Genomic DNA, 23,676 nt, shown 5'->3' on the forward strand with positions numbered 1-23,676 from the left:
TGTAAATGTGCAAACTTTGACACTTCTGCCTGAGTTTATCAGATCAGACGTGGTTTTTACTACAGAGGAAGGGGATGAGAAACTGCCAACTGAAAAAAGAACTAAAGCTACAAGACAAATACACAGTAATGGAATAAAAAAACACCATATTGTAGGTGAGTCGAAGTAAAAGCTGCAGAAAAACTGGAATTTAAAGCAAAGTACAAGAACCAATGACTTGTACTGAAGTAAAAGTCATTTTCCATCAGTGCCTTACGTTGTCATAAGCTGCTGATGGAACAGAAATGAATAAATAATGGAAGTGTTATGGTTATTACCTGGTCTTCAGCTTATAATGGCATCATTACGGCTGTGATTTGGACTTACCGCTCAGTATTAACCATCCATTTGCTCAGTTTGGGTTTCTGTAACGTTCTCCCGTGTGTCTCTGAACAATCAGCTCTCAAACTGTCAGCTGCAGCAATTTTGCATAGAGGAAGTTAATTTCACAGGCTGCTTCCTCTATTTGCAGCTGTGCCCCGTCTACTTCCTCCGACAGAGTAATAAACACCTTGCTTGAACATTAATCTGTCAGAGTTTGAGTGATATGTCTTACCTCAGATATGTTGGAGTAGAGCTGAGAGCTGTCCGATTGCAGGAATCGCTGGAACATACAGGTGGTGGCCGTGAAAATGAACCGATACTGTTCCTGCGGAGAGGAAAAAAGGAAGTTCCATTTTGATCAGAACACTTTCAGCACTCTGGACTTTCCTTCTTTTCTGTCATCTGTCATAAAACTACTTGTGATCCAGCTTCAGAGAAAAAAGAGTGGACATGCAAGTCACAGGGTTGCACTACACTGCAAGCCCGGACTTTGTATTCACTAAAACGCTTTAATTACAATGTACTTAAATGATTTAAGTTTCATTACATTACTATAAAATGTTAAGTATATTCTACTAATTTGTAGATGTAGTCGAAAGTACAAAAACAGTTTAAGTTGAATGGAATTAAATCACTAAGTTTCAGTCATGACCACACCTTTTTATTTCCATGTTGCATTGTGGGTATTGGGTATGTTGTTGAAAATGTGCTATTTTTATGTGCAGGGGTTCAGCAGGGTTGTGGTGTTAGTGTGAATTTTGACTTAATGTGTGCATGGCAACACAACACAAAAATGCCAATAAACATTACTGGCATTTTTGTGTTTGTTTTTGTATTTTTGTACAGCTGCACCGTGAGTCACAGCCATAGGCCCAGCAATGACTTTCCTGTTCAGCATTAAATGTTCTTCCTCAATGTGAATCTTTGTACCTTGCCAAATTTATAGTACTTTCTATAGATCAGATTCATGATGACGTAGGACGTATGCTGCTCGTGCACCTTGGAGGCAGAAAGCACTCCAAGTTCGTAGCAAAACTCAGACTGCAAGTGTGAATAATGCCGTCGTCTTGCTGTGCTGTGGGTTGTCAGAACAGAAAGAACACACAGAAGGATTTAAACTTCTACAGAATTCTTGCTGGCAAACATCCCTTCCAGAAAAATCGTCAAAAGTTATGGTTGCAGGCGTTAAGATGGGAGAACTGGTCTGAGGAGGAAATTCAGAATGCTGGTCTGTGCAGTGCACACTTCAGATCTGGTAAGTACTGGAGATCTACCATACAGAGGTCGCGTTAACCGGAATATTCTGCCATTGACAGATTTTTTTCAAATGACGGAAAATTCTGAAGGCTGTCTGTCATTTTGACAGATTAAAATACTGAGGGTAATTGTTGTTTAGCTAACTTTAGCCAAAATTAGATGCTACTTTGCTAGCGCAAACTGTGCAGACAGCCGAGTCTCCTTAGTTACTTTAAAAGCCCAGTAAATGCGATAGCACTGATAAACATGAAAAAAGAGGGACTGATGCAGTGAAGGATGAAGGACAAGCAAGTTATACTCCAGTTCTGATGGCATTTGGTGTGTTATATGTACGCATTTTCTACCTTTCATGTGTTATGGCATGTCAGTTTGTGCCCAGATCTGTGATTCACAGAACCTGAACCCTAACCCTCAGGCGTGGGATTGACACTGCGTGAACAAACACAAGGAAAGCTTAGAATGTCTACAGATAACACACCAATTAAAAGTGGTGTAAATAATTATGCGAGTCATGATATCACGTTGGTTTATCAGCCAGCAGCAACTACAGCTGCTGCATCATTGACATGTTTTTGAACATTAAATACTACTAAATATATCTCATTTCATTAATAAATAAAAATTTGAAATGACGGATAATATGTTATGACAGAATTTTTCGAACCTGTCCGTCAAAATGAGGGACAATAAAAATGTCTAGCGTGACCTCTGCTGCCCACCCGTCTGTGACAGTCTGCTTTTCTACTATGGGACAGCCTATCCCGATGCGGTTAAGTCAAGTTATGCAGCCATGAAAGAGAAGATGGGCTCGGCTTTTGGACAGAGACAGTTAATGGACAGTTTTAGAGCTAACATATTCGCTTGTTCACGAGTTCCGGGGCAGAGCCTGGAGGTGTATGTGAGCCGGATGGTAGCTGGTACTGGTGTTTTGCCTCTGAGTTGCGCGCGCATCACTGTTCTTAGTAAACATTGAAACTCATCTATACTGGCAAGTTACACTGAGCTATCTTCCTACCTAACTTCCTACTACAATATATTAAGTTGAATAATTAAAAAAAAATATTTATATTGCAAAAGATTTGAATTTAAATCAACTTGGAAATGAGTACAATGATAATGATATTAAGTCTAATGATAATACAAAGCAATTGACATTGTAGCAAACTTTAAGTTAAATTAACCTGGCATTTAGTGTGTTGAACTTAAAATAGTAATTCCATTCAAATCAAGCATTTAAGTTTAATACACTCAAGTTTTCATTACTCGTTACTTAATTTTTTTTAAGGCAACCGGTTTACTTAATTTTTTTAAGTAAACTTGACTTATCTGGTCTTACAGTGTAGATTCATAAGGTGTGGTCACAATTAAGAGTTGAAGAGTTTCACATTACCCAACTTTCAAACCACTTGTAAACGCTTTTGTGTGTCTGTATGTGGAGTGAAACTTTGGAACAGTCTGGACATCCAACACAAGCAATGCCAAAACATCCACTGATTTAAACTGTTCTATAAACATATGGTCTGGTCCCAGTATAAAGATAGTGGGTCTTAATACTTATGTTACATCAATATTCTGTCTTATAATGTTAATGTGTACTTGTTGTTCCTTATCTTGTTGGTATGTGTTGTTCCTTACCTTCTAGTATTGTTCTTATTATTGTACAGACTCTCTAAACACTCTTTCTCGCACTGACTCCTTGTGGAATTTAAAGTATTTTTTACTATTGTGTTTTTACTACTGTTGTCTTTAAGTCTGTGATACTGCTGGAACCTGTAAATTTCCCAATGAGATGAATAGAGTATCTATCTATCTATCTATCTATTAGGGATGTAACGATTACCTGTATAACGATAAACCGCGGTAAAATTGCAGACGGTTAGTATTACCGTTTAAATTCAAATTATCATGATAACCGTGTTTGATTACCGCACTTTTAGAGGAAAAAATGCCAATGTAAAGATCTGCTTTTATATCAAATATTTGAGTATAGTTTTAATTTATTACAATTTTGATTTTCTATACCTAATATTGGAACCAATATTCACTTTTAAAGTCTTTGAAAAGATTCGTTAAGCATCTGTGTGTTATCGCAATAAAGTATATACATTTTTCTTTTTTTTTTGTGTTTTCAGGCCATTTGTGTTGATATAGTAGGTTAAAGTGAAAAAAATAATAGATAGATAGATAGATGAAGTTGTGCTGAAAAAAAAAATTCCAAACATGGGCATTGCAAACATTTTTAATATAGTATATAAAGGCAAAATCAAAATGACTGAAAAACAGGCAAAATAGGCTCAGACCCCTAAGGGTTAATATTTGTATGTTTCTTCAACAGAAAGTACATTGTGCCCATTATTTTTATTTATTTATTTGTTTATTTATTGTTGTTGTTTTTCAAAATATAACTTGGTTAAATTATTTCAGTGTGTGTATTAGTACTTTTTGAAAATTTGTGCAAAATTTCAACAATACCGCGATAATAATGATAACCGTGGTAATTTTGGTCACAATAACCGTGATATGAAATTTTCATTTCGTTACATCCCCACTATCTATCTATCTATCTATCTATCTATCTATCTATCTATCTATCTATCTATCTCTATCTATCTACTATCTATCTATCTATCTATCTATCTATCTATCTATCTATCGCTGGTATGTGCTGCCCTTTACCATTAGTGGTATTGTTTTTCTTACCATTGTTGGTATGTAATTTATAATGCTCTTTCTCACATCTGTCACCATGTCCACCACAACTAAGTGTATTTGTGATATGTCTGCCTTTTTTGTATGTTTTTTTTTCTACCTGATGTCGATGTGTATGTGTTTGTGTGACAGTTTCTATGTACAGTCATGTGGAAACAAATCTCCCTTCTGGGACGAATAAAGTCTAAGCCTAAGTCTTAACTGTTACCCGTAGTAACACCACCTTGAATGTACTTTGTTTCTATTTTTCACACACACTTTGGTTCTATAATGTAAATACTGCTGAATGAGTTTATTCTAATTTGTTATAGGCCTATTTTGTTCATTGCTCTGGCTTGAAGTCTAAGGACAGGAGTGAGTATTTAAAACATTATTATGTTAAGTTATTTGATGATGAGAATGGGGGTGGGATTTTTCTTCTTTCCACTCCTTTCTGAGTGTAAATGAATGATTTTGGAATTTTGAACTTGCATGTATTCTGTGAATGCTCGAAATAAACAAATAAATGAACTCACTCTGTAATTTCTGGTCCATTCTGTCCTGTTTGTGTGCAGTGATGACATCACAACTATGAAGTGCAACTCTACATGTCCACTGAATCATTATCTGTTAATTCAGTGTCAATAACTAGGAATAGACAATGACTCACATACTTTGTACAAGGGGAAACCCAAAGAGCAGTGGCCTCAGCTCCAAAATCAACCACATGTGGAAGTATTTTGAGGTGTAATACCACTGTTGGCCACTAGATGATAACTCACATAGACTTCCTTTGAAATCCATTGAAGTTAATGTTATTTTCCAGGAGCCATTCTGGCCTCCTTTTAGTTGGATCCTCTAACAAGTGAGATGGAAATTACCCAATATTTTTTTAGCTTCATTACACACCTGCTCAACAACTAGGTGGTTTCCACCTACGATAACGCATAAAAAAAGATCACATGGTGTATCTATATTACACACGACCAATGAAACAGGATGGAAATATCATAAAAGATACAGAGATACAAAAAAAAAAAGTTTTAATAGATGTAATTAGATGAAAATTGTGAATAGACATTAAAGAAGTAAAAGACACATGAAGATGAAAACAACAAAAAAGATGTAACAAGATAAAAATGATGTAAAGATGTAATGAGACAAAAAGGAAGAAACAACACAAAACACAAAAGATGTCAAAGACCAGGATGAAAGAATTTGAAAACACAACAAGACAAAATGATGTAAAACAAACAAACAAAGAAACATTCTAAAACTAAATGTAACTGGAGATCTGGTCAATTTTCAAGTTGAGCAGAAAGTTTGAGGTCCATAGTCAGGCTTTGATTGACATGAGTGATTGACAGGTCAACTTGGGCCTTTGGAGTTCTGATGTGTGTCCACACTAACATGAATATTTTTGCAAACTACATTTCCTTCTGTTATTTTACTAAATATCTCTCCAAACTGGTCCAAATGCTCAGACAAACTATAGTAGTTGTCCAACCTGTGAACACCGTGGATAATGGACGTAGCAGACACAATTGAAACCAATGCCGAAGTATCTTGAGGTGTAATACCACTGTCGGCCACTAGACGGTGACTCCCATAGACTTCCACTGAAATCCATTGAAGTCAACATTATTTTCCAGGAGCTATTCTGGTCTCCCTTCAGCAGGATGTTCTAACAAGTGATCTGGTCCATCTTTAAATAAGTTCTCAGGTCGAGCAGATTGTTTGATGTCCGTGTCAGACTTTGATGGACATGAGTGATCGACAGGTCAGCTTAGATTTTTGGAGATTTGATGTGTTCACACTAACATATAACAGATATTTTTCTAAACAGACATTTTCTTCCTTTATTTTACAGAATCCTTTAAAATTATATTATCCTCTGTATTTTGCTTTTTTTTTCAGTGAAAATCATGTATTTCCCTTTGTTTAATGTAGATGTTCATTAAAACTCTAAAGCTGAGGGTTATTATATCATAAACAGAGAAAACTGAACACAAAGTGGTTTTCTCAGCAATTATATCATTAACCGAATGTAAAACTAGTGTGTCCATCCACTGTCACTGATCCAACTCCATGGATTTTACTGGTGAATCAATGTTGTAGAAGATGATGGTGTTTCCACGGTAACTACAGAGCCTCTGAACGTCCAAATGGGCCATGTCTGATGACCATGAAAAGATGATAAACTGTATTTTACACCAATATTTACATGGATTGATAGAATTAGTGGCTCAGCAGTTATTAAGCATTTTATATCAGTGGATGATTTTGGATGTTTGGGTCTTTACACGTCAAAGTCCGCAAACTCTAGACACTTCACCAGCATAAATATTTCATAATGTGATGCATTCATGGTAACAATAGGCTATGACAAAAGTGAAATAGAGCCTGGTCACTGATCTGTATTATTATACCCATACAGGTAGAGGTGAGATTGAGTTACCATGGTTACGTGCCTCCAATGGCAAGGAGGTTCTCAGGAAGTGAAATGTATTCACACCTGGAGCGGTGATGTATTATACAAGTTATTTATACAAAGGTATGTTGTATATTAGTATAGATATTGTGTACTTAGTATGTAGTATGGGACCAAATGAGGGGCAAATGTTATTAAAGAGAAACATGAGGCTGTACAAAATCTGTTCATACCACTGGATGTTCGTCAGAATGTAATAGAATTGAGACAAATTCATAGCTAAAGGGTGATAAAATAAATGTAAAAACATTTATTGCAAACCTCCACCAAGTCCAACTCCAGCACTTCTTCTTGATTCACTGTGTTATAAAGCTGAACAACACAGAAATCAGTGTGAAAATGAAAAATTCAAATTCCACCCCATCCTTCAGAAGCTCCCTCTGTTGAACTTTTTGACGGTAGAAACAGAACAGAGACATAAAAGGTCGTGTTGAGCTGCAGAGCCTCAGTAAATAGGCCTCATCAGTCACAACACCTCCACCTGTCACCTGTGTTAAAGATCATCGCAGAGGTCGTCTGATTGTTATGGAACCGACCGTTTTCACAAAACAGGACTGTATTCAGACAGAACAGCCTCGGGTTTCCATTCACAGACCCCAAGGCCGTGACACGTTCACATCGAAACATTAAAACCTTCCATCTCTCAGTAATGGTCTTAGTGTTTTGATTTTCTTTCACCATTATAAGCTCTGTTAGCCCATGCCTCTCCAATCATAAAAAACACCCTGCCTTGTACTTATGGATGTATTTCATGTGAAGTGCTGTTAACACACATAATAACAAAAGCAGGGTTCCTACAGGTTTCTACAAGGTATATTTACAACTTTTAAAGACCTTTTTAAGACTATTTAGAACAGAAGTTAAAGCCTATTTCATGGCCATACTGGCAAAATTTGTTACTCCTAGAATTTAGGAAAAAGTACTGATTTATGCCTTGATTCCCACTGTTCTGAGTCATGGGGGCTGCAAAATTAGTGATAATTGGTTCCCAATTTCAATATGAATTGTTGGAACAGGTGGAGCTGAGTAGACTAGTGTTACTTTCTTTACAGTTTGGACATTTAACAGACACATTTAAACACAATACAGTGAACAAGTTTATAGAAACATAACTTAAGACCAACCATATCAAATTTAATACCTTTCAACGACTTTTTATGGTATTAAAGGCAGATTTGGAAATTCAAGACTTTTAAAGAGTGATTTTTGCTTTTTTAACGGAACTATGCATTTTAAAACATTTCCCTGTGGTCTACATAAACTGTAAATGCCCTGCTTGGGTCTGAATTCTTCATTAATTCAACTTCACAGGTCCATCTTCAACCCTATTTCTGAGTAATGACACCAGGTATGGAGGCTGGTGCACACCTAAAAAGTCTTCAGGGGTCAGGTACATAGGAGCATGAGGTAGTGAAGAAGAAAAAAAGGTATCCCGCACACTGTCCATTCAATTTGCAGGTTGAATGGACAGTGTGAGGATATCTGAGCAGTGACACCTGAAATGTTGTTTTGAGCACCGGCCCTTTAAATACAAATGAGCCACTTCAGTCCCCACCCCCTCCAGGTTGTTAATGGTGCTGCTCTGTCCCGTTCAACCAACAACTGGAAATTTTATGTAATCAGGTAGAAGTTTGGACATATTTTCATGATGGACTACAACCGCTGCTGCTAATAAACAATTTAATCTTACTCTGAGAAATGCTCATCAAAAGTCTTGACCTTATATGTGCAAATGTCGTGACATAACTAGTTATAGGTGCGAGGCGCGAGGGGGGCGTGTAGAGGGTGAACGTGACAAATTCATGGGGCCCAGCATTTCTGGGGGGGCCCATAGAGCAGTGGGAGGGGGTCCAGTGGATACAGTTTAGAAGTTGTGAAAATTTCATGTAAGATCCGTTGTATAATAGAGGTGTAGAAGCCGGGAAGTCCGGACATAGAAAGCATGTTAAGTTTCACTTTTGCTTCACGCCCAGCATTAGTTATGGACCCGCACCCCCACATGTAACTGCTGCCCTACCCCACATACCCCCTCCACACACCCACACACTCCGACAAATCAACAAGATACTGAATTTTATGAAGGGCCCACCATTGCTGGTGGCGCCACAGTACAGGCACAACAAATTAAGACAGAATTAAACGGGCTGTAGAAATCCACTCGATTTTTGCTGAAATTAATATAAAGATAGCTTTGCAGCACCTGGAGGGTTAAATTCAAACTTTATGAACTATAGGTTCCCCAAATACATAAATAAATGTACAAGAGATTAATAAGAGTGGGTTTAGCAAAATATGACCCCTTTAAGACTTTTTAAGACCCTGCGGGAACCCTGAAAAGTAATCCTTAGTAGAGGAAATACTCAAATTGTGTCTCTAAAGTAAACACTTACTTTGGTCTGTACAGCAGAAGGTCTCTGCCTCCTCAGCTCCAGAACAATCCTCATGATGTTGAAATCTGCTGTGATCTGCTGCAGAGGAAACAAACCACAACAGACTGAGCAAGTCACCAAATGAAACAAGACACAAACACAGTACAAGTCCTCTAATCTGTCTGCTTGTAGCTCCAGTTTGGTCTCCACCATCTGCTAGGAACAATGTGTTTTTCCATCGCTTCACATTGATTTAATGTTCTATCAGAATTATTAATGATGCGTATTGTAAAAAATCAGGCTAGAATGCTTTATATATTGATCATATCTCTTTATATTCTGACCTGTACGAGGGGGCTTCAAAATGTTTTGCGGAAAGAACATAGGCTTCGAGATGGTTTGAATGACCCTCAGTTTTACACAAATGGACTTAAAGGGCTGGTATCAACACTTGCAGAAGTGTATTGACCTAAATGGAGCATATCGTTAGCCTCATAGATAATTGCCTACCTCTTCCTTAAATGGACAAAAGTATGTGGACACACTGAATTTAGGTGTTTCTCTTCTTTTTAACATATTTATTTTACAGTTTTCAGTTAAACTACAAACAAAAACACAAAACAAAAGCCTCAGATGTGTGTAATAGCTAATTAATTAACTAGCCAGTTCTTACTTAAGGTGTTTCTTTCTAACAGGGGTCTGGGATACAAAACAATAATGTCACAACATATTAACAAATGTCATAATATAGTTTTAATTTGGGATAGATATCATATTAACCATTAATATGATGTTTTATCTTAAATCAGCATAAACAGAACATCTTACAGCTGTGGCCATGATGTGTCCCAAAATTTTTGTCCATATCGTTTATAACATCAATATTTCCTTAAAGTTTAATGGAGATTTTTCTTCCTTAGTGAGATGTGAAGAAAGCAGATGGTTAGTTGTGGTAGAAAATTATTATTTAGTCAGAGCATAAAAAAATATTTTAGAAATTTACAGGTAGAACATTTAAAATCACAGTCACGGATACAAATAAAAAACAAAATCAGTGTAGAGAGGAATTAAGTAAAAACCATCTCTGAGGCATTCTGGAAGCAAAGATAAAAGTTTAAACCAACCTAACCAATGCAATGATATTCATCCCAATAGAAAACTATATTATGACATTTGTCATATCTATTTTGTATCCCAGACCCCTGTTAGAAAAGAAACACCTGAATTCAACGTGTCCCAATACTTCTGTCCATATAGTGTATGAGTTAGGCAATTATACTCTGAGGCTAACGATATGTTGAAAAATAAACATCATAACTTAAACCATTTTTCTGAAACCCCCTCGTATACAGAGCTACCTTTCCTGCATCCCAAAATTGAAAGTGATTCTCCAAAAGCACCACAGATTTGTCTTTTCGCTAATTTCTTTGTCTATACTACTTATAATATGTAATAATAAGAAGTGAATAGAATACCTGGAAGCACCAGAGATTCACATCTTGGTTATGTTTGCCAAGCAGCAACACAAACTTAAAGTTTGTGATTGAATGTCTGTTGGTGAAATGCATCTTGGGAGTTGTAGTTGATTTCTCTCCTTCAGTTTTTTATGTCTATATGTTTGTAGTTTTGAGTTTTAATAATAGAGGCAGATATTTTCTAACATCTTCATGATGTACTCAGTACTCAGTGAGCCAGTGGTAAGTGATAAATAATCTTTTTTATCCTGACTGATTCATACCATGAATTAAAACTGTGATGTTTAACAGATTTTTCTGCAAGTTAGTGAAACATTAGGCTTGTGATTTTCACCTCTTTTAAAACACTTTTTCTCAGTTGTCAGTGATGTGTACCATGTTCGATGATTCACTAAACTACAGTTTCATATGTTACTGTATTTTTGTGAGTAGTAATGTGACTTTTCACTATGTAAAACTGTAACTGTAGCTGCTAAGGCACGAAAGCTAATGGGAATCCACACAAACCACAAACTGTGACTTTCTGAAGTCTTTCTTAACTGTCTTAAATTGATAAATATAGAATAGAATAGAATAGAATAGAATAGAATAGAATAGCCTTTATTGTCATTGTGTGTACAATTAAATTAGGAGTGCTACTTCGGTCAGTGCAACAAAGAATACTTCAGAAAATAAGAACAGAGCGGATATAAAATTACAGAAACTAAACACAAGATAAGAAACAGAATGTAAAATTTTAAAAAGTAAAATAAAATGGAACTATAGTAGAATACAATATTCACATATGTAACAGTATGTATATCTATGAACTTGAGTCTATTAAAACATAGTGTATTTATGGTTGGATAAATATTGAATACATATTACATTGTTAAGGGAGATTATTGCATGACTTATTGCACATAATTCACATAAATTATACAGTTTCTGTCAATGACTACTATATATATTCCAAAGTAAGTTCCCACGGGGCATAGCAGAAGGGGCGGGGCTTAAACTTTCCTATTAAAACTTCAGTCAAAGCTGTACTGCAGGGTTGTTCATCTTTCTACTAAGTTCAGGTCATGTTTGCGGTCACGTGTTACCATGTGTTACCTTGGTAACCACTAGGTCATGGATGTAGTCCAGAGCACAGATGACTCCTGTCCTCCCACAGCCTGCACTGTAACACACACAGACGCACACAGACGCACACAGACACACACAGACACACATAGGAACAGATGCGGCGTTCATGTTAGCCATGGCATCGTTAGCAGGTGTTACCTGCTGCATATTCACAGCCTCCTGGTTGGTGAGTGTGGGCGTGTTCATGTTAGTGTGTGTCTGTATGGGTGTGTGTGTCTCATAAGTGGCCATATGTGTGATACGGCCTGTTGAATGTTAATGACCATCTGACCTGCGATCTGTACTTCTGGCGAAAACAAGCGTCAGTAATGATGTGGAATTAACAGCCGTTTGGAGGCTGATAGTGTGTGTGTGTGTGTGTGTGTGTGAGTGTGTACCTGCAGTGTATGAGCAGAGGTGCGTTGTGTGTTCCCAGGCTGGTTCTGGCTTTCTGCAGCAGGTCCAGGACTCCCGCTGCCTCGTAGGGAACATCATGATCCGGCCACGACAGAAACTGGTACTGAGTCACCGAGCGGCTGTCCTGAAGAGGGGAGTGGGAGGAGGATTTACCCTGAAGCGTCCAAAGTTTAACACAGTGACCGGAAAAACACTGACATTTAACATTCAGAGGGTTACGGCTGAAGTTCTGAAGGTCCTGCTTTGTCCTCAGTAACAATAAACTCATGTTTTTGTTCTGTTTTCATTCAGTAGATCAGCTCTGTTGCACTTTTAATACTGACTGTACAATGTCTTTACACTATATTATAATATTATTCATCTACTTTTGTACTTTATTGTTTTAGTATAGAGTACGTGACAATACTGTGGCATTGTGGGGGTTTGACATTCTGTGTTCCATGTTCTGTGTTATGTGTGGGGGTTCATGTTTATGGGAGTTTAGGTGACTGTGTGGACATGGCAATATTTATTTTGCATTTTACATTCGTTCTGGTTTTCTGATGTGACACCATGACTGTAAACAGTGCCTCTTCTTGTTTAGGGCATGTTTATAAAGTGATACATGCTGCCACACTGGGTTGGGCATTGTTAAAATAAAAGCACTTCTTGTGCTCATAAATACTCATTGAAAAAACTTCATACCTTCAAACCCACAAATGTTACAATATGATGATAGTAATAATGCTAAAGGTACTGTGTGTATGTATTAGGATGGTGAAATGCAGCAAAATGCAGCAAAATGACTGAATTTCTCTATCGGTGCAATAAAGCAAGTTACCTTTAATCTTTAAATTCTAACACTGAGGGTCAGGGGACACATTAACCCAGTGTTTTTCAACCTTGGGGTCGGGACCCCTTGTGGGATCACCTGGAATTCAAATGGGGTCGCCTGAAATTTCCAGTAATTGATAAAAAAAAATCCCAACAATTTACTAATAAAAAATATATGGAGAGTTGAGAGAGAAAATCCCAATCCATAAAAGACATGACAAACTGTGAAGCTGAAACTGAAGCACTGTGGTTCTGTTTATCTTTCAAATGTTCATTGTGGTCGGTTTCAGATGCTGCAGCTCTTTCATAATTCATAGTTTGAGTTCTTGTTTGTTCAGTATTAATTGTCAGCCTTGTAATCCAAACTGGACTGACTGTACATATCCTGACCAAGGAAAATCAAATTCTCACTTTGTGCAGTAATCTACACCTGGCTTTACTGCCTCCGTCCACAATATACATTATATAGACTAAATGTCGTCTAAAATTAACATTTATTTGCAACATAGTATAGCAAACTATTACATGATCAAAAACAAATTAATTTTAGCAAAAAAAAAAGTCTCCATTTTGAATGTCTGGGGTTGCCAGAAAGTGATGTTAAAATGGGGTGACGAGCCAAAAAAGGTTGGAACCACTGCGTTAACCTGTGGATGGAGGCATTTTGAGTGTTAAACACATGCATTTTAAACATAATTCAATGGCTTTCCTGTGTCAGTATACAGTTACAATGTTTTTGTTTATATAAATAATCTATATTCTTTTAAGTAAAAAGTATAATTCAGACACAAGGTGTTGTTATAATGGACTATAATGGTTTTTAAATGAAAATCATTTTTATTTGTTTTCCAGAACATAGTGCACAGGTGGTCAGTTGTCACAGACAAGTTGTATGAATAGACACATGTCAGCATCTTAACATATTAAGACAAGAAAGAGTAATACTAAAGAAACATATAATAGAAAATAAACAAAAACAAAAGATAATCCCAGTCACTGCCAGCGAGCTTTCATATATCAGAATTAGCCTGTCATAACAATGATGCATGGAGCATGAATTGGTAAGTTGTGATGTCAAATGTTCACAAGGCCTGAAACATGTGAACATAATAGGTTTTGAAGCATGCTGTTTTGCTGTAAAATATGTTATAGGTCAACTTTAACTTTAGCCTAATATGATTTCATAACCATACAGTAAATGCACGTATACACATATAAGACAGGATTTGCTTTCCTGTACTTTTCTGTGTCATACATTTGAAAAACTAAACTCTTCAAATGTGCATGTTGCGTCTATACATGGCAAGAAAATATTAATTCAGTGTTTTCCAGATTCAGAATTGGAACCCTGGAGTTAAATTCATATCAATTATTTTAGATAATTAAACTAAAAGAACAGTGCTGTGATTTACTTTACTGGTTGAACTATTTTCCCTCCACACATTCACATTTCATCACTATATCCAACTTCCCAACTGTAAAAACATTTCTGACACTAAAATCTGAATAAGATGACCTGAATGGAACACACTTGGCATCTGTCATGTCTTTTGTGTACATTTATACTGTTTTGTCTGTCACTAGTTGTAAATTACTGGATAACTTCATTAGAGAAGACTGCTGTCTATATTTTACCAGCTGTAGTCGACTTCTGGACATTCTATATCTGATTTATTGGATTGTCAAACTAAAGTAAATTCAACGTTGTTTGTACAGAGGACAAGTCAGTACAAATATAGATTTTAGAGTAACTTTGAGTCAAACTTCTCCTTTGGAACTGGTGCTGAGGAAGTGTGTGAACCTAAACTGATTTCTTTTGGATTTCTGCTCATGAACAAACCCATCAGACATATCTGTGTTTTGGGATGATTTTAGGGAAGACAGAAGCTGACATTTTGACCTCAGCTGATTAAAACATTGGTTATATCTGTTACAAAAATCAGAGGTTGTCAAAGTCTGGTCCAAAAAATTATGGGTTTTGCATCAGCTCATAATTCATATTCATGTTTCAGAAAGAAAATGATCGAGTACTGAAGAAAAAAAAGACTCAATGTGACAGATATGAGTAAGGTTTGAGATAAAAATCTTCTGCTTCCTCCATCTTTTTAGTGCAGGAACAAATGCACATGTTCTAACTAATCTAATACTGTGCATGTATATCCTGCATATCCTGAAACCTCTGTGATAATGTAAGTGCATTAGTGTAGTGCAGTTACCTGATTCAGGCTAGTTTTATTGTGAAATCGTGTTGCTTAATCTGTATTTTGTTGCTAAACCAAGGTCCCACTCTAGTCATTATTGCAAGAATTTATGACAGAGCATCAATAACCAGTAGCTCTACTATAAACATACAGAATCCTGTATTTATCTGCTTAAAAAAGGGAATATGAATAATTGTCCATGTTTTTTGCCGTTACTACATCACTTTTAGGACACTAAAGTGAGACTCCGTCAATAAACATTCTGAAAATTGAATAGAATACCTATTTTTTTCACTTCTCATTTAAGCCTTTAAGGCCCTGATCGGTGTTTCAGACTCTGCTTCCTGGTTTATTTGGTTTTTCTATAATTTTCTATCAATTGGTGCCAGTTAGTCTTTGATTTAGAAGAACCTAAAGTTTCATCTGGTTCTATTTAGAGTCCATATTTTACATTTTCTTTGTCTGAGAATGGATCATTTGACTGAACTTAAAATTAAAAAATGATGTTTTCCCCAAGAAGACTGAAGAAAGTCTCTGTTTTCAGCTTCAGTGATGAGTTTCTCTCTACATCTAGTCTTTACTTTGAAAGTTAAGGATCTAATTTTAATATTATGTAAAATGAACTGGGATTAGAACAAACTTCAGACCAAAACACACAACGATATCAATGCTATGTATCCACAGATTGTATCACTCACTGAACATAACTGGAGGTGATGAACCACAGCTGATGTGGATCAGAGCTTCTAAATTCCCTGAGATCTGATAGATCTAAACATGTACCATGAATCCACTTGTTAGAGGTTCCAAATAAAAAAGGTGAGAGCAGAATGACTCCTTTAATTGTGTGTTGTGTATCTGTTTACATGACTTTTAGTAAAATCTTATTAATATTTATTCTTAGTTTTACTAGGTTTAAACACATCTTGTATGTTTCTATTTACAACCATGTACAGCACTTTGGGCACATGTGTTGTTTTAAATGTGCTATATAAATACATTTGACACTGACCTTGGAAAAAGTTATTATCTTAGTATTTTATAACGACATCCAATAAAAGACATCAAACACCTTGTTTTTAATTTTACCTTTAAGCCTATATATCCCTTTATTAGCCTTACATATCCTTATATGTTATATATATTTCTTTATTTGTAGTATAGAGTTAGCTTTTTTATATTTTAGTATTTCTTTTATAGATTTTGTAAGTTGTCAATATTTTTCAGTACATATTTTCAGTATAATTTGTGTGGTATTTGTCTTGTTGCACTTAATGTGCTCACTGCTAAACAAAACAACAGCTGATGAAGTGATTTTCACTGTTCCTGTAACAGCGACAATACAGAGCTATTCTATTCTCTAATACTAGGGGTGTGTATTGGCAAGAATCTGTCTATATGATACAGATCACAACACTAGGATCACGATACAATATAATCACGATATATCATGATACTGTAAAAAGACATTTTTTGTTTTTTAAAGAGTTTTTCCGGGAAGAAATTGAATTACACACACCAAAGTATGTACAAATACTAAACACATTTTTATTTGATCACAACAGTATTTAATGCTGTATCACAAAATTTTTGTAATTCCCCTAGTTTCCAAAGGAACTAACATCTGCCATCTCAACGGTAAAAAGTGCTCTGAGGATGCTTCAAATAACCATTATTTATAAAAACAGTGGTAAATAATAATAAGTAAGATAGAAATAATAAAGAAAACACAAAAAACAAAAGACAAATGAACCTCCAACATATCTGCATTTGAATAATACCTAAAAATAGCGATACAGTACTTTTTAATATCGATACAGTATTGTGAATGAAACATCACGATAATATTGCAAAATTGATATTTTCTTACTTCCTACTAATAACTAAACTGTTATAACTAACGGAGCACCATCTAATGGCTGCCAGTGGTATTACAACTGTAAAACACTTCCACAATGGTGTCCTTTGGAGCTGAAGTCTTTACCCTTGTTTTACATTTATCTTGTGTGTTTCTTGTCTGACAATCATGGGATATTTACATTTAAACCCAGAGTATGTACCGTTGCTAGATTATAGTGTCTAAAACCTGCTTCGCATTTTGTTGATTTGTGGACTTAGATATACCAAACCATTTCCTGTGATGAAATTCAGAAAAAATCCATCATTTCTTCAGTGTGATGGTCACTTTTCAATAACATTATTGGTAATTGTGTCTGTCCATTGAACGGTAAAATGGATAAAACTTTAAGCTATTTTACTGGTGTTACCCTCTCGCGAAAAGCTTTGATTCGCACAGTGTTTATGTTTAGAGGTTTTTACTGTGATGGATCTGAAGTCTGTGTGGAGTTGACATGATCTGCTGTTGTTTTGACTGAGATGATTAAGGCCAAATAAACACACTGTGTGCTTAAATCATTGGAAAACACTGTGATGTAGCTCCTGCTGGTGTTGTTCATGATGCTCCGCAGGTGAATGTATGCTGAGGTGTGACCAGTTGGCGATCATCAAACCTCCGTCTCTCCCTGCAGGTATGTGATTGGCTACTGCAGCGTTTATTTTATGCTCCATTCAACAAGCATATGCTCCCTCCTCACTACTGCTGTTCACTGATAATAACACCAATACCTGGGTTTTCTTACTCACATAACTGCACATATTTCAACTAATGGCATCAGTGGAAAATTTTGATTGTTGTTAACACAGCAGGGATTCCACTAACTCTGTATATGGCAGATTTACCTTAGGTACGGAGAGGAATTCAGTTTACTGTAGCATCTTAAAACGTAGAGACAAATCAGTCACCAACTCCATATGCAACAAAAATAAATGAAAATGAAGGATTGAATGAAGTGTAGGCTGTCTGAGTTTAAAGACGAACATAACTGTAACAATTCCGGTTTTTCTATATGTAGTTTTTCTACATTCAAGTATTACAAAATAACCTAAAATCATTACCGTGTTTCGAATAAAGGCCTGTGATGTTCTGCCAAAGACGCCAAGGTATTATATTGTAGAGACATGAACTGAATTATTTCCTGGCGACGGACCAGGGGATTTGTGTGACCACATAGAGGGAGTAGTGAGGTCACTCTGAGGAAAACTAACACCACTAGGACTTTGACCAAAGCATCAGAAAGTGACAATATGGGATGAGAACCATTAAGAAAACACTTTTAGTCGAAGAAAAGAAACGATAAAATAGAAGCTGTGTGTTTTTTCCACTGGACTCAGCTGTAAATGTAAGAATGGAGTTTGATGATGAAATTGTCAGCATTTCTTCTACACTGGTGAGTTGATTATGAGGCTCATGAGGTATAACGTTATTATGGGAATGTTATTATCTTTGATAATGTGTTGTTTGTTGATCCACGGTTCAGAGTAAACTGTGACAGTCCTGACTTTGTTGGATTCCAAACACTGACAACACAAACCGTACAGAAAACAGAGGTGATTAGTGGTTTTACTGTGGCTGTTTCAGTCTTAAAAACAGAGCTAAGCTAACAGAGCAATAATGTAAACTATCAGCTGATGCAGCACATGAAGATTATGAGTGACTGTTAAATAAGCTTCTATGAGTTTTAGTTTGAAGAAGAAAACTTGATGATACCATAATACACATGTGTGGAAACAATGAGCTTTAGACTTTGTTCGGTGTGAGTGATACATTGCTCACACTGAACTGATTTGTTGCGGGTTTTCGTCCTGTGTGTGTTCTAGTATCAGTTCATTTTACACACAACAGCTGCTAGAAACATCTTTGGCCTGTAGTTTTGACTTTTAAATTTTGAGGATGTATCAGATTATGGATATTTCCTCTTAAAAAGTGAATCAGTACTTCTGCTTTCACCAGAGGTACACAAATTATCACCGTTACAATATATAATCCATGAAAATCCATGAAAGATTAAACAAATGAATAAATTCTAAACATCACAACATTGTCTACAAATCTTGTTTATAAATTCCACAACAGCTTGTTTTCTCTGTAGACGACAACCAGCCGCAAAAGCAGATCCACATCCCACATGCATCCTGATCTGATCTAACCTAATCTAGTAAACTAATCTGGTCTAATCTAATCTGAGATAATCTAATCAAACATGAGGCGTTTACCTGCTGGTATGTGACAGTCAGAGTTCTGATCACCATGTCTTCATTAGGACGTGTTTCCCCCTGCTGGAAACACACAGGAACAGCATGTTTTAGACCCATGAACTCAACAAAGTTCATGAAAACACTTCACCTGTTCATCTGATCATACTTATCTACAGAATCAGATTTTTATTCCAGGCTAATTCAGCAGTAAATGTACAGCGGTATGTCAGATACAATGTTTTATTCATGTTCTTACGCTGCAAACGGTGAATGGTCCAAATGACGCTGACTGATGAACTGCAGCCCAGTAACACTCACACTTCCTCTGCAAAAGAAAACACATGAAACAAGCATGTTAAAGACGCATAGCTGTAACCATGGAAACAGAATACTTTACTAGCAACAAAAGGAATTATAAAATAAAATGTGAACATATCCATCTTTCTGTTCATAGCATTTTCAAGACACAATGCTGTTCAAAAGTTAAGGAATGAGGAAAAAAATGAAATTATTTTAAACAGAAAGAGTCATTAATGCTTTTGACACATGCCAACACCACCCATACTCGCAAATATGTTCCTGAATGTGTGATGACATGTGAGCTGCACGATATTATGAACTCTGATTCAAGAATTTATAAATATATATCAATTTTTAACATAAAAAGAGAACATTTAATGAGGCCAGTGTTAAGTGTCAGAATCTGCAGTCCCTTGAGTGTCCACTAGGGGTCTGGAGCCATCACCAACTCAATTCCCATAAACCAATGTGCTAAAATGTACAATTTTACAGCAGATATAAACATATTTACAGCCTAATATAAAAACTGTTTTGGTCTGTGGAGTTTATTTTCCCTTGTAACAACTCTACAAGGGTTAAATTTTTATGTAACTTACCCATTTAGACTTTATAAAGCCAAAAAGTTCGACACATTTAACGTTGTGACCACTGTGATTACCGGTGAGTCTGCCATGCTAACGTGGATTAGCATTAGCTCAACTACATTTAAAGCTCTTTCTTTATTGATGGAGTAGCAGTTTGCACTTCTGTCTCACATTATAAGGTTCCGGGTTTGATTCTGAGTTGAACTATGTTGGTTTTAGTAGTTTACCCCTCCGTTAAAAAACACAGAGACAGCATATTGACCGCAGCACGTCACTGCTCCTAATAGTGCTAATGCTAATGCTAATACTAGGCACTGTTGTGTATTAGGATTGGTAAAATACAGAGACCGAATTTACCAACAAGGATAATAAAGCAAGATATTTTAACCTTAAGACCGTCAGAGGATTATGTCATGAAATTTACTGGCACTTAATTACAAAAAAAGAAAAAAAAACAAAAACATGAATGAGCTGCATTAGCCGATATTAGCATTAGCATGCATTGAAATATATTGGCGAGGAGCGAGCGAGCTAATTAGCTCAGGTAGCCGTTATTTGTGTGTTTGTACATTTTTACTATTATCAAACTCACCTGTATGTCCTAATATGTGATAAGTAGGTGAAATGACTGGGATGGTAAATTTTATTTATGACACTATTAGTTATTGGTTAGCATTTAAAATCCTCACCCCTCAGTCTTCTCCCAATTTATGGTGACTTCCTGTCAAGCACTGAAGACAATATTTATTTATTTATTTAAACAAATTTATTTATCATTATATTACATTTTTTACTATGTTTCTGTTATTTTATTATTTATTCAACTGCTCTAGTTTTAATGTGAATCACTTTGTGACCATTGTCTGTGAAAGGTGCTATATAAATAAATGTTTCCTATTTATTTTTTATTTTTGTTGTACATATTGAGGCTCTAAAACTGAAGTTCACAATATTAAACCAATGGGTGACGTGGCAGAAGGTTCGTCCACTACTTATATAGGTCTAGGAATGCTGTAGGAATTGTATTGCTGTAATTATAACCTACATTTTCACAGATTCTTTACACATTTCATTATTTTTGAAGCAGTTTTGAATATGAAATCGCTGTGCAATTAATAATATCTTGACACAAGTTGATTCTGTTTGACTAAGCTGTCGACACAGGTGACATTCATCATGTTTAGGCAGGTTTTTTATAGAGATTTATGGCATTGTGAACCTGTGCTGAAACTGACTTATAAGAAGAATATGAGAATGTAAGATATGATGAAAATGACAAATGTTCTTGCAAGAGGCCAAATATAATGAATGATGAAGAAATATCAAATGAATGGACTGGGATTTCATTGCCTGCTCTGTTATTGGATCTTTTTCAAAAGAGTTAAATATATAATTAAAGAACACCCACTAATTATATATCATTTCATGACAAAACAAGGACAGGAAATTGGGTTCAGGGTCTGGCTCCAGGAGGCTTTATTTTTTGTGTGTCTGGACATGATACATGTGCCAAATTTAGAAAATCTAGGTCAAACCTCCTGTTGGGGCTTTATTTTTTATAAGGTTATAGGGGGCGCTGTTGAAGACATCCTGCCACACCCATACCTTAAAATCTATTGAATTTGGACATTTTAATAAATGTGTAAAATTTCAGTTTCAAGAGTTTGTAAAAAGGTTTGAAGAGAAACAGGAAATGACATGATGACTTTTAGATGACTTTTGTTTTTAATTTGTGTGTTTGTTAGTGCACATTACCTTTCCCATTTCTATCTCTCGGCAGGCCATGACTATCACCTGAAACAGAAAAGACAATGAAACATATTATTTACAAGCAAATTTTCACATCAGATATTTGATTTCGGGTTGTTTAAAATTGTTTAAACTATATAAATCTGGTCCATCATACAGAGATACAACAAATATTAGTGCTTTTTTTCCCCCCTCATATAATAATGTTGTAATTTTGGTTTGGATGTAATAACTCTCATTCACATACCAAAGGGATAATGGTACTTTTCAAGAGGTTTGTTTTTTTCAAGAGTTTTTTTTTAAAATTATTATTATGCTTAGAGAGAATATTATTTCAGGTTATTTAAAGTTGCTTAAATTTTATACATCAGAATCAGAATACTTTATTAATTGTGTTTTACAGTCACTCCATTCAAGTATAATAAAATGTCAAAGGAAAGACATTATCAATACAACAAAAATTAAAAATTTAAAAAAAAAAAAACCCCAAACATATATAAAGCTTTAAATTAAATTAATTTAATACAAACGTATATGTAGATATAGCTCTGCATATATATATATATATATATATATATATATATATATATATATATATATATATATATATATATATAAAAAACACTGTTAAGACACAATCAGACGTGCAATTTGTACAATATGTACTAGACAATATCTCATCAATATTAAAGAATTATAGAAGTGTGCAAAAATATTGTTGTGTTATTAAAAATAATGTGCTTATAATGAGGAAAATCTGATCCATTACACAAAAATAGAACACATTTTGCTGCTTCTTTTTCCCAACATAATGATGCTGCAGCTGTAATATTGGGTTTGTATGTCAAAACTGTCATTTATTTATCAGGTGGATAATGTTACTTTTCAACAATTATTTTAGATATTTCGATTCTCAAATAAAAATGTGAAATGTGAAATAGCATTAAACTTTAGCCCTTTGTATAAAACTGTTTGAATGGCTCAGACTAATTCCTGGATGTTAAAGCGCTGCCATGTGCTTCACCTTAACATCATGTTGCCAGATCATCCTCCAGAAATCAGTGACAGTGGAGCTCAGAGGAGCCTGAGCAGCTATGTATGTCTTGTCTGCTGTCGCCCCCTGCAGGAAAAACACACTCATTACAATCAGATATACACCACAAAGAAACATCCTTGGAAATATGTAATAGGACAGAAAACATTAAATTAGAAGATGGTAGAAAACAGAAAGTGTAACATTTTGACACAACTGGTGATTAGTTTGAAGACATCTCACACACTCCTTAGTTTTTACTTTTCATTTTTCTTTGTAATATTATCAATAATAATCCTTCACACTAGAGATATTTGATCATTTATGAAGTGTTGGTACTAACAGACTTTTCTTTAGGGGAAATAGTATCTCAAAACACTTTTTTAAGGTTAGATGAGGTTAGTTTGTTACAAAGGAGATCCTGAAACCAGATTCTCTGCTCATTAGAAGCATTTAGTTTCACCTGAGGAGGTTTTCCTCACCTGAACACATTCAGCCTTAATGAGAGGGGAAATAAGGAGGATGGGGTTTCCCCTTCAGCTGGGTTCAGGCCACTACACTTAAATGCTTCAGCTGATTCCCTGTGTAGTTTGTTTTTAAAAAGGGAATCTTACTTCAAAATATATATAAATATTTATATAAATAGCAGATTGCTTTTTTTTCTTTGTATTTGTTGTTTTCACAAGTGTATATTTTCTATTTCCTTGCACTTTATTTTTCTGTTTAGTACTGTC

General features: G+C 35.5%; 1 protein-coding gene across 1 annotated transcript in view; it reads right to left on the minus strand.

Moving 5' to 3' along the window:
* Positions 1–23,676, minus strand: part of ptpn18 (protein tyrosine phosphatase non-receptor type 18) — a 60,342-nt gene that overhangs the window by 14,865 nt on the left and 21,801 nt on the right. Inside the window, exons 4-11 of the mRNA XM_030137737.1 lie at positions 22,934–23,029; positions 21,916–21,954; positions 19,533–19,601; positions 19,295–19,357; positions 12,149–12,291; positions 11,739–11,805; positions 9,190–9,267; positions 596–688 (exon numbers count right to left, since the gene is read on the minus strand). Of these exons, the coding sequence (XP_029993597.1) occupies positions 596–688; positions 9,190–9,267; positions 11,739–11,805; positions 12,149–12,291; positions 19,295–19,357; positions 19,533–19,601; positions 21,916–21,954; positions 22,934–23,029 (648 nt within the window). The remainder of the gene's footprint in view (positions 1–595; positions 689–9,189; positions 9,268–11,738; positions 11,806–12,148; positions 12,292–19,294; positions 19,358–19,532; positions 19,602–21,915; positions 21,955–22,933; positions 23,030–23,676) is intronic.

Source organism: Sphaeramia orbicularis, chromosome 7, assembly GCF_902148855.1.
Source record: "Sphaeramia orbicularis chromosome 7, fSphaOr1.1, whole genome shotgun sequence".
Classification (NCBI taxonomy): domain Eukaryota; kingdom Metazoa; phylum Chordata; class Actinopteri; order Kurtiformes; family Apogonidae; genus Sphaeramia; species Sphaeramia orbicularis.